At 51.4% G+C, this 15986-nt stretch overlaps 2 protein-coding genes across 2 annotated transcripts; one reads left to right on the top strand and one right to left on the bottom strand.

The window, feature by feature from the left end:
* Window positions 1–4825: 4825 nt before the first annotated feature.
* Window positions 4826–6271, bottom strand: J4E84_010779 (uncharacterized protein; the record flags this gene model as incomplete). Its single annotated transcript, XM_049393334.1, has 4 exons — window positions 4826–4977; window positions 5099–5207; window positions 5475–6162; window positions 6240–6271. The coding sequence occupies 4 exons, from the start codon at window positions 6269–6271 to the stop codon at window positions 4826–4828; spliced, it is 981 nt and encodes a 326-aa protein (XP_049238952.1).
* A 4424-nt stretch (window positions 6272–10695) lies between these two features.
* J4E84_010778 (uncharacterized protein) lies at window positions 10696–14675 on the top strand (the record flags this gene model as incomplete). The annotated part of the gene is made up of 2 exons (XM_049393333.1): window positions 10696–11056; window positions 11107–14675. 2 exons carry the CDS (start codon window positions 10696–10698, stop codon window positions 14673–14675), a joined length of 3930 nt encoding a protein of 1309 aa, XP_049238951.1.
* Between the last annotated feature and the right edge of the window lie 1311 nt (window positions 14676–15986).

The following is a 15986-nucleotide window of genomic DNA, read 5'->3' as shown; positions in this document are numbered from 1 at the left end:
CCGTGAACGCCCTCATCGATCGCGATGCAAACCCCGTGCAAGGCCGCGCTGCAGTCACAAACGCCGATGGTATCAAGCAGGGTCTGGAAAAGAAGGAGGGTCTCTTCCGAAAGAACATGATGGGCAAGCGTGTCAACTTCGCCGCGCGCAGTGTCATTTCGCCTGACCCGAACATCGAGACCAACGAAATCGGTGTCCCTCCAGTGTTCGCCATGAAACTTACATACCCAGAGCCTGTCACGAACCACAACTTCTACGATCTCAAGGAAGCTGTCCTGAATGGTCCCGACAAGTGGCCAGGAGCGCATGCCATCGAGAACGAGTTTGGACAAGTAGTGTCATTGAAGAAGAAGAACTACGAAGAGCGACTAGCTTTGGCCAACCAACTGCTTGCACCCACAAATTCATACTCCAATGGAGCTCGGAATAAGAAAGTGCATCGTCACCTGAACAACGGCGATGTTGTTATCATGAACCGACAGCCGACACTGCACAAGCCGTCAATGATGGCACATCGCGCCCGTGTATTACCGGGAGAGAAGACCATTCGCATGCACTACGCCAACTGTAACACATACAATGCCGATTTTGACGGTGACGAAATGAACATGCATTTCCCCCAGAATGAGCTTGCCCGAGCGGAGGCTATGACGGTAGCGGATACTGATCATCAATACTTATCTGCGACTGCTGGAAAGCCTCTGCGTGGTTTGATTCAAGATCATATCTCCATGGGAGTCTGGCTTTCGAACAAGGACACATTCTTCACAAGAGAAGAGTACCATCAACTACTCTACTCTTGCCTGCGACCGGAAGACGGCCATACCACCTCAGGTAGACTTGAAACAGTTAATCCTGCTATCATGAAGCCTAGGCCGATGTGGACGGGAAAGCAAATCATCACTACTGTCTTGAAGAACATCAAGCCCGCAGAATACCAGGAACTGACGCTCACATCCAAATCGTCAACCAATGGCAAACTCTGGGGTGTTCACGTCGAGGAGCAGTTCGTCATTGTCAAAGATGGCCAACTGCTTTCCGGTATCATGGACAAGGGTCAAATCGGACCTGCCGCGGGTGGTCTCATCAACGGCATCTACGAGGCTTACGGAGAGACGATTGCTGGTCGAGCCCTCAGTATCATCGGACGGCTGCTTACCAAGATGCTTCACATGCGCGCCTTCTCTTGCGGTGTCCAGGATCTAATTCTCACAGAGGAGGGAGATCGTGCCAGGCTGGAAGAGCTCCGTAAAGCGGAGAAGGTTGGGTTCGAGGTCGCCTCCAAGTACGTCACCATGGACGCGGAGAAGATTGACCCTATGAACCCAGAACTACGGCGACGACTTGAATCCGTGCTACGAGACGACACCAAGCAGCACGGTCTGGATCTACTCACCAACACTGCTAACGGCAAGATTTCCTCGGCGGTCACCTCAGCCTGTCTGCCCGATAAGCTCATCAAACCATTCCCCAAGAACCAAATGCAAGCCATGACAGGCTCTGGAGCTAAGGGTAGTATGGTCAACGCTAACCAGATTTCATGTAATCTTGGTCAACAAGTTCTGGAGGGCCGAAGAGTTCCAGTCATGATTTCTGGAAAGACACTGCCGTGCTTCAAGCCCTTCGAGACGAGCGTACGCGCTGGTGGTTATATCGTCAACCGTTTCTTGACTGGTATCCGACCGCAAGAGTACTACTTCCATATGATGGCTGGTAGAGAAGGTCTCATCGATACTGCTGTCAAGACTTCGCGCTCCGGTTATCTGCAAAGATGTATCATCAAGGGTATGGAAGGTCTCAAGGTCGAATACGACACCTCTGTCCGCGACTCCGACGGTACTATGGTCCAGTTCCTGTACGGTGAAGACGGTCTGGACACAACCAAGCAGAAGTATCTCAATGACTTCAAGTTCCAGGCGGAGAACTTCTACTCGCTAGCGCAATCCCTCCACACTGCTGAAGCCTACCCGAAGGTTTCTAGTGCTGAAGCAGTTGAGCACAACAAGAAGGCGGCGAAGAAGGCTAGGAAGGGTGATGTGGCTGCAATGGACCCTGTTACTGCAGTTTACACGCCATCGAGACATAGTGGTAGTACTTCAGAACTGTTCTTGCAGGCTAAGCGCGACGTAAGTTACTTCGTTCTAGTTGACTGTTAGAGGCTAACAATCATAGTACTGTGATCAAAACCCCGACAAGCTGCTCAAGAACAAGAAGAAGGACGAGGAGGGTGAGATCCTCAAGCGTACCTTTGAGCAAATGCTTGACCTCAAGTACCTGCGGTCCCTGGTCGAGCCTGGCGAGGCTGTAGGTGTCGTTGCTGGCCAATCTATCGGTGAACCCTCAACACAGATGACGCTGAACACTTTCCATTTGGCTGGTCACTCTGCGAAGAACGTCACACTCGGTATTCCCCGTCTACGAGAAATCGTCATGACTGCTAGTGCGAATATCTCTACCCCGTCGATGCAACTATATCCCCATCCCGAGCTTTCCAAATCAGACAACGACAAATTCGCCAAGAGTATCAGTCGTCTGCCACTCTCGGCTGTGCTCGACAAGGTCACTGTGACTGAGACCACTGGTTCCGGTCGCGAACATAATCAAGCCAGGAGCTACAAGATCCGCCTGGACTTCTACCCGGCGAAGGAGTACACGAAGGAGTACGCTATCAAGGTTCGCGACGTTGCCGAGTCCATCGAGCAGAAGTTCTGCCCGCGTCTCCAGAAGATCATCAAGGCCGACCTCAAGAAGAAGGCTGCGAACAAATCCTTGTCAACGGCGAAGTCGGCTGCCATCCCAACTATCGGCGAGAAGACTGGTAGAAGCGGAGAGCAAACAGTTGAAGAGTCAGAGGAGACCTTCCGCGCGGGACGGGAAGGCGGTGCAGAGGACGATGACAGTGACGACGGCGAGGGTGACAACGACACTACTCACGCCAAGGACCGAGGCCGACGTGAAGACAGCGTGGCTTACGAAGAGCCAGAAGAGGAGGAACAGGCAGTCAACGACAACCTTGATCGAGAAGACGAGATCAACGACGAGGACGAGACCTACGGTGGCAGCCCCAAGCCCTCGCGCGCAGCTACCCCGGAACTCAATTCTGACGACGAGGACGAGGTTACACTCGTACCCACTGACGAATCCTCGGACATCCGCCACGACCGCATCTGCCACGACAACGAACACATCCACGACTTCACCTTTGACGACCGCAAGGGAGCTTTCTGTGAGATCACGTTTGAGTTCGAGACATCGACTCCCAAGCTGCTCATGCTGCACCACGTAGAAGACGCTGCCAACTTCGCCACCATCCACGTCATCCCCGGTATCACTGCCGCTCAATACTCAGATGCAGATGGTGTCATCAACACCGAAGGCTCCAACCTGATCGCCATGCGCGAGTACGCCCACATCATCGACGTTAACCGCACCATGACCAACGACATCGTCGCCATGCTGCACCTCTACGGTGTCGAAGCCGCCCGCGCGACCATCGTCAAAGAAATGCACGGCGTCTTCTCCGGTCACGGTATCTCCGTCGACCAACGCCATCTCAACCTCATCGCCGACACCATGACCAAGGGCGGTGGCTTCACACCCTTCAACCGCATCGGCATGAAGGGCAACGTCAGTCCTTTCATGAAGATGAGTTTCGAAACCACCGTCGGTTTCCTCAAGGACGCCGTCATGGAGCGCGACTGGGACGAGCTCAAGAACCCCAGCGCACGCATTGTCGTCGGTAGACTGGGTGGTATCGGTACGGGTGCGTTTGACGTGCTGGCGCCGGTCAAGATCAGGGATCCGCTCAAGAACGTCGCGGAGGAGGTCAATGAAGCTATCTCCAACGGTGTTCGCGAGAAGCGCGATTCAGACTCCGAGTCTGAGTCTGAAGAAGAAGAGGAGGAAGATGAGGACGTCGATGGCGATGTTCAGATGGATGACGTGGAGATGCAGGATGTGGACGCTGTTGAGGAGGTGGAAGAGGTCGTTCAAGAGTCGCCGAAGAAGAAGGAGAAGAAGAGTAAGAAGCATAGGCGGAGTAGCGATTAGGCTCTGCGGATCTTTTTTGCTTGTACGTTACTATGAGTGCATGTGGTTTTAAGCATGGTTTGGGCGTTTGGGGAAAAGGCGGGTTAATATCGATGTAGTTTAGCATGTTTGCATTGTGAAATGGCAAAAGTGTTCATATCCATCTGGTTTCGATGCTTGTCTTTAATCGTGACATCTACTGGCAAAGCAACACATATCGGGGTGCCTGGGTCCAATTGTGCCGCCATGATGGAGTCTGTGTAGATGGATGAAGGAGGAAACAGCACACGAGCGCGAGAGGTTTTATTCTCTTATGCTTTCTCTAGATACTAGCAGCTGCACATATATGAAGTGTAATTCACGTCAGATATCAATAATTATAGTTCCAATACATTAAAGTCAAGCCTCACAAGACACATGATGTATCGGGATCTGTGCATATAAGAAGAAGACGTCTAGATAAGCGTGATTGCATGCTTCTCGTAATTATTTGGGTCCCAGTTACGAAATTCGGGATAGTCTGGAATGCCCTTCTGTCCCATCCATCGAGGATGAGGATGATCGAACGCACCAATTCTGCGCCACGTTGTTCTGCTTTCGTCAACAGGTTCGACAATAATACCTATGAGCCTTTTGATGCACACATAGTGGTCATCTCCGATGGCCAACGACGTCCTTTCGTCCTGCACAAGTAGAAGGAAGTAGGCAGCGCTCATGTCTCGAATGAGAAAATCCTTCCCTCCATATCCTGTGTCGAACCACTCGTGCTGTTCAGCATTGTCTTCCCAGGAGCGTCTTATGTTACGTTCTGATACTTGTCGAAGGCCTTTGCGAAGGTGGCCGGAGATGTGAACACGAGCGGATGAGATGCAGCCAAGAAGATTGGGACCAGAGGGTGTAACGTCGATTTCCTCAATTCGCCCAATACACGTATACCCAGATTCTGCGCTGTTGTCAGGGTAGTCGAGATCGATGAAATTGACGGGAAATTTCACAGAGGCCCAAGACCACGAGGGTGCTAATGAGATTAGAGGTGGCGCAAAGGCAGTATGGTGGAAAGAGAGCTTACCTCGATAGCCGTTGGGGAACGGAGAGTATTGGTTAAGCTCTTGGTCGTCGCGGAACCAGCATAAACCTGCGATGAAGTCGTTCCTCCATAGCCCGGCACAGTACTCGTCCTGAAGGGAAACTTGAAAATGATGTGCGAGACCTGATAAGGCAGGGAAAAAGTCCGAATCGTACGTGAGTTGACACTTGCTGAATGCTTTAACCACGTTTAGCCAAGCCTTGTGTTGCTCATATTGCTTGGTACTCTCGTTGTATTCAGTAAAGATCCTTCCGAGGCGAAGATTGGATTCCGGAAAGTACCATGGAAAACCGAATGGGAAGGTCTCGCACGCAACTAACTCAGAGCATTCCCAGACCATCTGTTCGCCAAAACATACTGTTCTGGGACTGAGAAGTCGTTCCTGTAGCACCCACCCACGCTTGAAGAGAGCACTACCCTGGAAGTCGTCCGCATGATATCCATCATAGAGGATACCGCTGTACTCTCTGCCTTTTCGCTTGATTGTTACAGCGAGTGGTGAATAGACCAGGGGGTCTCGGGTTGCGAATAAGCCTGAACTCAGTCCTTGTGGTTGTTTCTGTCCACTACCGAATCCCGGCAAGTCAAGACTTGGGCTCGCAGGCGAACGTTGTAAAGCGAACCAGTCATCTCTCTCTGCACTCGTCCTGTCTTGATCTCTTAAACGCCAATCATTTGTAACATCGGTGCTGCAATCGACATTGCTTTCTTCGTGCATCTCTGATTCGCATTTGCCCTTGGTCGCACTGTCCGGCATCCAGTCGCTGTCTGCCGGTGGTCGTGCAGCATCAGCGGCTCCAGTGGCACCAACATTGAGGACGGCATTCTGATAAATGTGGTCCATCCTGGATATCTCAGATGCCTTATCAGCCTCGTCATCTTGTATAATGCACAGAGCATCAATCCAGACGTATGGTATCTGCAATGCCTTAGCCAATGTAAAGGCGTCTTGAAATAGCTGTGGAAATTCGAAGACGTTCACACCCCACTCCAACTTCTTGATATTGCATTGCAGCAGTTTTGGCATTGGGTTCTGCCACTTGTGGCTAATTGTCATATACACAGGGGCTTTTATGTCCCCTGCGCATGCCGGGGCTACGACCTTCACTGTTTGCGTACTGACCGCAAGCAAGCGCGATGGCATTGTTTCCACATCTTGGATATTTGAAAGCTGGTTGCAGCGCTTGTGGGTTTCCGAACACTTTTCAAACCATGCGGAAGCCTGGGCCATGCACCGCCGATCGCTGGTGTTTTCGGGTAGAGTAGGCAAAGCAAGTTGGTCAGGAGAGGGATTACTTTGACTAACTTGAAATTCGAGTCGTTGATAAAACCAATCGATCGGCACGCTGTAGGACGATGTCGGTAGAAGCGGCAGTGAGTGGGTCGTTGATTGTAGTGAGTACTCTCCGCTCTCATCTATGAGAATGGTATCAGGTTCGTCCGCACTGAAGCTGATGTGTATCTCCCAACATGAGTCCACTCTTCCGCGTCTCCGATGTAGATACCGAACCAATGCCTTGCATAAAAGGCAGCCGCTTTCTGCCGACAGCACTATAGTACGCCCCTCGCGCGTGACTCGGCATGGATCAGTTACAGCTTTATCTGGCTGTACGAGAAACTCCTGGCAACCAGCGCAGACAAATCCGTGTTGCATTGACGGAGATAGCGAAGGACACAGCACGGGTTCCATTCCGACCAGTCTATATGCAGATTGTTAACTTTAAAGAAGCTGCAGGTCGCCAAACTGTAAGGTAAAGATAGATAGACCGCAGCGTTTTCCATCGACGCTCAACGAAGAGCATGCATCGTAATAGTGATGGAACACGATGAACCAAAAATAGAAGACATGATTGTACCTACCTAGATATGTGTGTACTGCTGGTCGGAACTGGCGAGGATTGACATCTCCAGGGCTAGCTAAAGAGAGTACATCCAAAAGGGATGCGTCTCTATAAAACCAGCTGCCGTTGTGGGAGCAGTAGTTCCAGGACGTGCATTCCAGTAGACGATGCGAAGGCTACAAGGAAAAGCACTCGATAGGACGCGTCCGCCAATGAGAAAGACAAGCTTGCGATCCTCTAGGGGTCGACTCGCCGCGGTATGTAATATGACTAGGTGAAGATTATGATCTGCTATCCCTAGATTTGGATTCTCAGTAGCAATCTAAGGTGTAATGCTGTTTATTTGAGAGAACAGACTGTTTCCCTCTGCAGTTGCCTGCGTAGCCTACCCCGCACCACGAGGTTACTCAAGGTAGCCACCCTGTAAACGTGGCTCTCAAGTCTGCATAGCACATATGTCATTGGTGTCTTCTTCTCAGCACGGTCCCATCAATCGACTCCCATCCTATTCGCGCAACTTATTAAACGATGTCACACAATCGTGATCGTGTGGCGCTCGCTTCGAGAGGGGTCCCAGTCATCGAACTCATGGTACTCGCAGGGTTCGTCACTACACCCGAAACAGTGCCTGAACATGCCAATCCTCCGATAAGTTTGCAACCGCTGATCTACACATTCGACGATCAATCCAAGCAGCACCCTGACTTCATCCATCTTGCGCGAAGTCCCGAATGTCGTATCGTAGTGATGGAGGATAAAATGAAAGCTGTCGCTAGAGGACCGGAGCGCATCTGCAGTGCATCCAGCATCGTAAACCTCGTAACTGGAGGAGAAAGAGTCAATGATTCGGGGTGCTTGCTCATACTTTCTTTCACTGCTCCGTACGATGTGGCCAGAGATTCGCAATTTACCGCTAGATAGTTTGCCTGAACTCAATCCATCGTCCTGTTTCGTCTCGATAGACTCGACTCTGGCGACGATCTTCTCTGAGGAGAAGGACTCATTTGAGTCCCAATGCATCGGAAATGCCACTGGAGTGACAACCGACGCCCATGACCAAGATGGTGCTGCTCTTGTAAGTCAAAAGTGGGAAAGGCTACTGCTAGGTGATAATACCTCTATATTTCTCCGGATAGACTTCAAGCTCGCACCCATGTATTTCGTGCTTTACAAACCATCCAAGCTCATTTATCATATCATTGCGCCACATCCCCACCAGATAGTCATCTTGCAGCACCTCTTCAAACTGACGCTGAAGGCCCGACAGGGCCGGGAAACAATCCTCTCCGAAAGATAATTTGCAGTTTGAGAACCATTCAACGACTTGCAACCAGCTTCGATACACATCCGGCTTGTGATGTTCTCCTACTCGAAACGGAACGTTCTCTTCGAGTAGTGTGGTGATGCGGAGAGGGACAGAATGTCCAAACCTCGGGAAGCTAAAGAAAGGCTGTGCCTTCTTCTCCGGAAAGGATTCACATGCCGAGGTTTCGGTGCATTCCCAATGTATTTGTTCTCCGAAATAGATCGACCTCGGACTGAGTAAACGCTCTTGCAACGCCCATCCGCGACCCATGAGCGGGGCCTTCGCAATCTCTTTAAATGTGGCGGACCCGTAGACACGAAGCTGCAAGTCTTTACCAAGCCATCTAATATTAACAGCGAAAGGCGTATGTTGCCTCGGATCGCGCATCGTAAATAAGCCGACCCCGGTTTCCTTTGTCGTCCCTTGATCCAAAAGGCCACCAATGTTCAGCAGCGCGCCTTGGTAGATCTTCCCCATCAAAGCAATCTCTCGCTGCACATCGGCGACGTCGTCTTGAATGATACATAGCGCATCTATCCAGAGATATTTGATACCCAGTTCTCTCACGACAAAGATGGCATCTTGAAAGGTTCGTGGTAAGGCCTCCTGGTCAATTTCTCGTTGCATCCTCGAAATGTTATCTCGCAAGAGCTTCGGCGTTATGTTGACTTGCCATCTGTGACTCAGCGTTACGTAGTGCGCACTTCCAAGATCATTGATATCGTCTTTCGGGACAAGCCGCGCGTAGCCTTTTCCTAGTTCCAGTAGACGCGCAGGAAACGTGTCGTAAGTGAGGGTCAATCTTGCCTTCCCACATCGTTCATGACTCACCAAACAGTGCTGCATCCATTTCGACACCTGATCGAAACATCTTTGGTCTTTTGTGTGTCGCGCCATGAGGCTTTTCGGTACCATGAAGCCTTTATTCGGAGCGTTATGTTCCATGTACAGATAGTGTGATGTATTTTTCGGATCATCTTTCGGGTAGATGCGAAAGACTCCTGGAACAAAATATGGATTTTGTGCAGACACATCTAGGCTGCTATTGAGTTCCAGATTCTTGATAGAACCGTATTTCGCGGTGAGTGTGTGTTGGTGGCAAATGCAAATTCGGCAACCTTTTGCAGCTGCATCAGCAATGCATTGTGGATCGTAAGTAACCGCTCTATGATTTCCACCAGATTCTTCAGGAATATCGAAAGCCCTCTGGCACACGGTACATAGTGAAGCATCCTCCAAAGCCATTTGGCGATGGTTTCTCAGGATTATGCGATGTGGTCCATCCGAATCAGCGCGGAACTATATTTTCTATAGTATGAAGTACCGATAGACTGTCGAGAAGTCAGTTGCATAACCTGGCAATAGTTTGACCCGAAGAATAGTCCAAGGCTTCGAGTGTGCCTCTTGCGATACCTACGTAGTAGTGAATGGATGAATGCTCACTATCATTACTGGGGCTCATCCCGATAACCTGTAGCACAGCGCACCGAACGTGGAACGAACAACAAGATAGCATTAGATCATATTCAGCTGTAGGTTGAGCTATCGGTCTCCTTGGATCAGGTTCATTGTTCGCATGGAAGAACCTTACCCCGCATTACGAGATCGGGATTAGGCAGCATCATGGCAGCCGCTTCACGCATGTCGTCATTCCTGCCAAGATCAATGCCAAACAATACAGTGTGATACTACACTGGACGTACGATGGGATAGATCGCCAGATATGTTGTTACCTGGGTATGGCAGACTACCTAGGTAGAGACGAATCGCCATCGAGCCACGATAGTGATGAGCCGGTGTTTATCTCCGTTGGTAAGTCCGCTTTGAGGTGGCAGCCTGGGACTTGACAATCAAAGCATCTTACTCTTCTCTTATCTTTATTAATCGTTTCTAGCTAGTGTAGGATCTCGCTTCTGCGATAGTGTGCAGCTGTTGCGATGTTGCTCTACCATTGTCTCTTGTTGGTTTAACGCGTTGTTTCCACGTTTTGATCCACAGGCTATTGCGTGCGAGTTCTCGACTCTCGTCTTTGCATAGTCATTGCCAAATACGCGGACTTCATCATGAATTGCTCTCTCGTCTCTGACGATACCTTCGGTCCTCAGTATTGCGACGACTTCGACTTCACACTAGTCTTCGAACAGAGCTTCTTCCAGATTGCGCCATGCGCTCTACTACTTCTCGCTCTCCCAATCCGAGCCTCCCAATTGCGACGACAACAAACGAAATGTGCAAGATCATGGGTGCGCCTTGGCAAACAAGCCATCATATCACTCCTGGCTCTATGCCAATGCGCTGTACTGATTTCCTGGGCCCTTTCCAATAATGTTAGTCGAACCGCTGTGGCAGCGGCAAGCTTGTCCTTCCTCGCTTGCTTGGGCCTGCTTTGGCTGTCTTCCGTTGAGCATATGCGCTCAGCGAAGCCCAGCGATATGATCAGCGTCTTCATCCTCATCTCGATTATCCTGGACATTCCACAGGCTCGTACCTTATGGCTGCGTCATCGCTCAGACACCGCCGTCGCAGCCATTTTTACTACTTGCCTGGCCATCAAGATTGTCATGCTCTTTCTCGAAGCACGATCCAAGAGACCATGGCTACTTCCGCCGTATCAAGCCTACGCGCCGGAGGCACTCGCAAACATCTTCGATCGAACGGCACTGTGGTGGCTTGGCCCGCTCTTTCTCCTCGCGTATCGAAAGAACATTAAGTTCGAGGATTTGTACGGTATCGATGACAGCCTGTTGTCTGAATCAGTAGAAGAGCGGTTCATGCAGTACTGGTCACGCTTCCGTAAGTCACAATTTCAAATCTTTTTAGCCTGCTTCTGACAAAACGAACAGGCCGATATCACACCAGAAAGCGTCCCTTACTGCGAGCAATGATATCGACAACCAAGTGGAGTCTGCTTGCGACTATATTGCCACGTCTCTGTCTCAGCGCTGTGAAGCTCACCCAGCCTCTTCTGATTGACAGAATAACGAAATGGCTCGGAGACGACTCGCGAGATCATGATACCGGAAAAGGCTTGATCGCGGCGACGATGCTAATCTACCTGGTCATGGCCCTCTTGACGGTGACGTACAGAAGGCAGGCCGACCGATTTCTCACTACGCTGCGCGTGATTTTCATCTCCGCATTGCATTCGCAGAGCTTGGCCCTTTCCAACACCGAGCTCTCAGATGGGAATATGCTCACGCTAGTAAGCACTGACGTGTTGCGCATTGGCATGAGCTTGCAGCGAGTCGGAGAGATGTTTTCTGCCCCGTTCGAAATCGTGGGTGTCGCAGCATTGCTAGCTCGTCAAAGTGGTGTTTCTTGCATCGCTCCAATCGCAGTGGGAGTGGCAGTGCCCATCATCAGTGCCCTCAATAGTAAGCGAGGTCTGCCGATCCAGAGGATCTGGCACGATGCCATTCAACGACGTGTTGCATACACAACTGCTGTACTCGGTTGCTCCAAAGGCTTCAAGATGCTGGGGTTGACCGAGTTCCTGTCGAATCAGATTCAAGGGCTGAGAGTGAAGGAACTGGCTGACTACGCTGGATACCGGAAATTCGTCGCGGTAAGGGAAACATTCGCCTCAGTGCCCAATGCATTGGGGCCGACTCTCACCCTAATGATGTTTACTTTGATCAACGGCGGCGACAAACTGACCCCGAGTGTGGCGTTCAGTACTTTGTCGTTGGTTTCGCTACTGTCCGCGCCGATACAAGAGGTGGTCTGGGCCATCATTGACCTCCAGCTGGCTCACACGAGCCTTTTGCGCATTCAGTCTTTCCTTCAAAGCGACAACGACGATAACGCTGAGCCCTCATTAGATCTTCACAGTGCTTCCACACCCATTGAGATGACGGCGATGGTTCCAAATGGCGTCAGTCTGACCAATGTGACAGTGTACGCTGGTGGCAATCATCAACGCCCCATCCTTCGGGATATCTCCCTGGATCTGCAAGAAGGATCTTTCACCCTCGTACTTGGACCGATTGGAAGCGGGAAGTCGACACTACTTCGCGCTATCGTCGGCGACGTGAGGCTGAGTACTGGCAGTCGTACCGTCTCGAGGGACTTCCACTCATTTGCGTTCTGCTGTCAAGAACCCTGGCTGCCCAACGACTCGATCCGGAACATCATCGTTGGAGAGTCCGACTATGACCCGATGTGGTACAGCACAATTGTGAGCGCATGCGCATTATCGATCGACATTGCCCGATTTCCGGCCGGAGAGAAGACAGCGGTGGGTAATAAAGGCATGTCATTGAGTGGCGGACAGAAGCAACGTCTTGCCCTTGCAAAAGCGCTCTATTCGCGGATCCCTGTTTTGGTGCTAGATGACATCTTCAGTGGGCTAGACATCGTCTCCCTCAAACAAATCGCTGGATCTGTCCTTGGCTACTCCGGCATAGCAAAGCGGCATGGTCTGACAGTCCTCATGACCACTCATACCGCCACGTATTTTGTCCAGCAGGTTGATCGAATAGTCGTCTTGGGATGCGAAGGCAGAATCGTTGAGCAAGGGTCATTCGAGAAGCTGATAAGCAATCGGAACAGTTTCCTCCATAGCATCGAGCTTCGAGAAGAGAAGGATACGGGCAATCCCCACGAAAGGCCGAATGATGCTGTCGAGATTCCGGCGACTTCGGTCACGGGGTCAGACGATGCTCTAGAATCTCCCTCTGCACGCCGGACCGGAGAGCTCTCGACCTATGCGTACTGGTTCAGATCATTCGGATTGAGATTGTCCCTTCTGTTTCTGGCCGCAACATTGTTGGCAGGGTTTTTCTGGAAGTTTATGGAGATCTGGGTTCGGTGGTGGTCTGATGCAGAAGCATCGCCACATTCTCTGGGGTACTGGATCGGCTGGCACATTGCGTTCGCGCTGCTCGCATTGCTGTTCGATTTTGCCAAATTCTGGATCATCCTCGTCTGGGCTGTACCTCACTCATCAGCGCACCTCCATCAACGGATCTTGAACAGCGTAATGAACGCTCCATACTGGTTCTTCTTCAAGACGAATCTGGGGTCGATCGTGAACCGCTTCTCCAATGACATGACGTTGATCGAGAGCGCTGCTGCCGGTCCTATCTTGCAAGCTTCGGAGAGCCTTACGATGGTATTGGGCAGCGCGGCATTGATACTGGCCGGATCGAGCTACGCCAGTGCCACTCTGCCGTTCCTGCTTTTGGCGGTCTATCTCTTACAGCGATTTTACCTTCGCACGTCGCGCCAGCTCCGTCACATGGACCTCGAAACACAAGCGCCTTTGGTTGACGCGATTCAGGAGACGATGTATGGCGTTTCGACCATTCGCGCCTTTGGATGGCAATCTGCTTCCCATGGGAAATTCATCAGCCTTTTGGACCGTTCTCAACGCCCGCATTACCTTTTGCTTTGTATCCAACGATGGTTGGGCCTCATGCTGGACCTTCTAACAGCTGTGATCGCCACCGCTGTTGTAGCCCTAGCTGTCAGCGTGCCGTCGACATCATCTGCGAGTTCCCTAGGTTTAGCATTGCTCAACATCTTGGGGTTTAACGGTCAACTCTCTACTTTCGTTGTCGCGTGGACAACGATTGAGACGTCTGCCAGTGCCGTCTTTCGCTGCCAGAATTTCGAACAAACGACTCCAAACGAGCAATCGCCACTAGAAATCGCGAGACCTAATCAAGACTGGCCGGCAGATGGAAAGATCGTCATCCAAGACTTGCGCGCTACCTATACTCCAGATGGTCCGGATGTTCTCAACGGAATCAGTCTTCGTATTGCACCAGGAACCAAAGTCGGTATCTGCGGCAGGTCAGGAAGTGGAAAATCATCTCTTCTGCTCTCGTTCTTCCAAATGCTCGAGAATATCCCGAGCGACAGTATTTATATCGACGATGTTGATCTTACTACTATTCCTCGAAGCTCACTCCGGGAATGCCTGACGGCGATTCCTCAAGAGACACTGATCATGCCTGGTTCGATGAGGGAGAATATGGACCCTTTGCAAAAGAGGAGTGTCGACGAGATGAACTCGGCTTTGGAGAAAGTCGGTCTCGCTTCACTGGTCGCTGATCGGGGTGGTATCGAGAGTGACATGGCCGACATTGGTCTGTCTCAAGGTGAACTACAACTATTCGCTGTTGCCAGGGCACTTCTCCGCCCAAGCAAGATCCTGGTGGTGGACGAGATGACCTCTTCTATGGATTCGTTTTCAGAGAAGGTGATTCTTGATCTTGTGCGAACCGAGTTTGAAGGCAGTACAGTTGTAGCGGTTGCGCACCGGCTGGCTACCATTGTTGACTTTGACACCATTGTAGTCTTGGATGCGGGGCGCCTGGTTGAGTCTGGGCACCCCCATGAACTGCTTCAGAAACCGGACGGGCAGTTCCGGAGGATGTGGGACCAGCAGAAGTCACAGGATCGGTAAGTACCAATAGTTGAGCAGCTGGCCCATATACAAATGCCCAAACTCAGACCCAAGGCCGGGACATGTCCTGCTCTTATGATCTTGTTACATCTATCACAGTCCTTGACGCCGTTCGTGCTGATAAGTGATATGTAACCTTGAGCCAATTCAGGTAATGGAGCTCGTCCCAAGATACACAGTCCATGGCACCGCCCTGCATCTTGGTAGGAGTAAGCCAAGCCCTGATGATCCGACAAACCATCCCAAGCTCGAGGAAGATATCGACTGCCGACCTGCTTCTATCGGTATGCGCCTTACCGTCCCACGCGCTGCCGTGTAGCTGCCTTCTTACGCAACAGGCTCTGCGCCCATCTCCTTATGCACAAGAACGCATGTCGTCAAACTAGCCTCAACAAACGACAGCGATCATCGATGAACCGTCCTCGCTTAGCCTGTCGATCCGCCACACTGCATAAGCACGTGAAAGCCGCCGTTGTGGTGAAAAGTGGCGTGCTGTCTTTATCGCATCCTTCCCGGCAGGCCCACCTACTGAAGTAGGAATGCCGATTATCGAGGTTCGGAGGAAGATGCATGCCGCGGTTCCATCGGGGCTCGGTAGCAGCTGATCAAAGGCGTTGTGACTCGTGATAGCCAAGCCATTGAAGAACAAAGACGAAAGGAGATTTTCTCGTGAGCTTGAGCCGCAACGCGTGACATGCAAGCTCCGCATCGGCGCCCGGTGAGTAAGCGCGCTCAGCATGTGCGCCAAAACACGATTCGTGCGCTGCCAAACCTCGTCATCCACTTTCACATGCTTTGCAGGTTTCTATTCTCATTCAGGACCCAGAAGGGCCTCAACACGTTCCACCGTATTGATATCGAGACGCGCGCTGTCCTGCAATCCTGCTGATGCACAGGAGGTATCTATGCGGCACGTATGACGGAGCCAGTTCCCGTCACCGTTCAATGGCAGCGCTGGAATTGTCGACGTGATAAGAGAACCCAATTGCGAGGCGAGGACTCCTAGCTGCCATGCACGATGCCAACCGATCCATGGTAGGTTTGTGGCAAGCAATTGGACCTTCCGCGATAGCTGACGCGGAAGCGGAGTCGACGTACCGTATCATCGAGACGCGACCGATAGGACAAGAAATGCAAGCCCGACATATGCGTGTATACAGGGCGGCCAAGCTGTTTGAATATTTCGCCAACAGGAGAGGGGCGTGGCTGACCTTATCTGACGTCGCCGCGTCGTGAGTGGCCAAAGCGTCGCGTCTTTCACATGCCAGGCGCAAGCTGTACGCCTTGCAGGCCAGCTCCTCAACGCTCAAC

The sequence above is a fragment of the Alternaria hordeiaustralica genome, assembly GCF_023758085.1.
Source record: "Alternaria hordeiaustralica strain BMP 2776 chromosome Unknown scaffold_46, whole genome shotgun sequence".
In the NCBI taxonomy this organism is placed as follows: Eukaryota; Fungi; Ascomycota; class Dothideomycetes; order Pleosporales; family Pleosporaceae; genus Alternaria; species Alternaria hordeiaustralica.
Note: the sequence above shows the minus strand (reverse complement) of the source record. Positions and strands in the feature narration are given on the sequence as shown.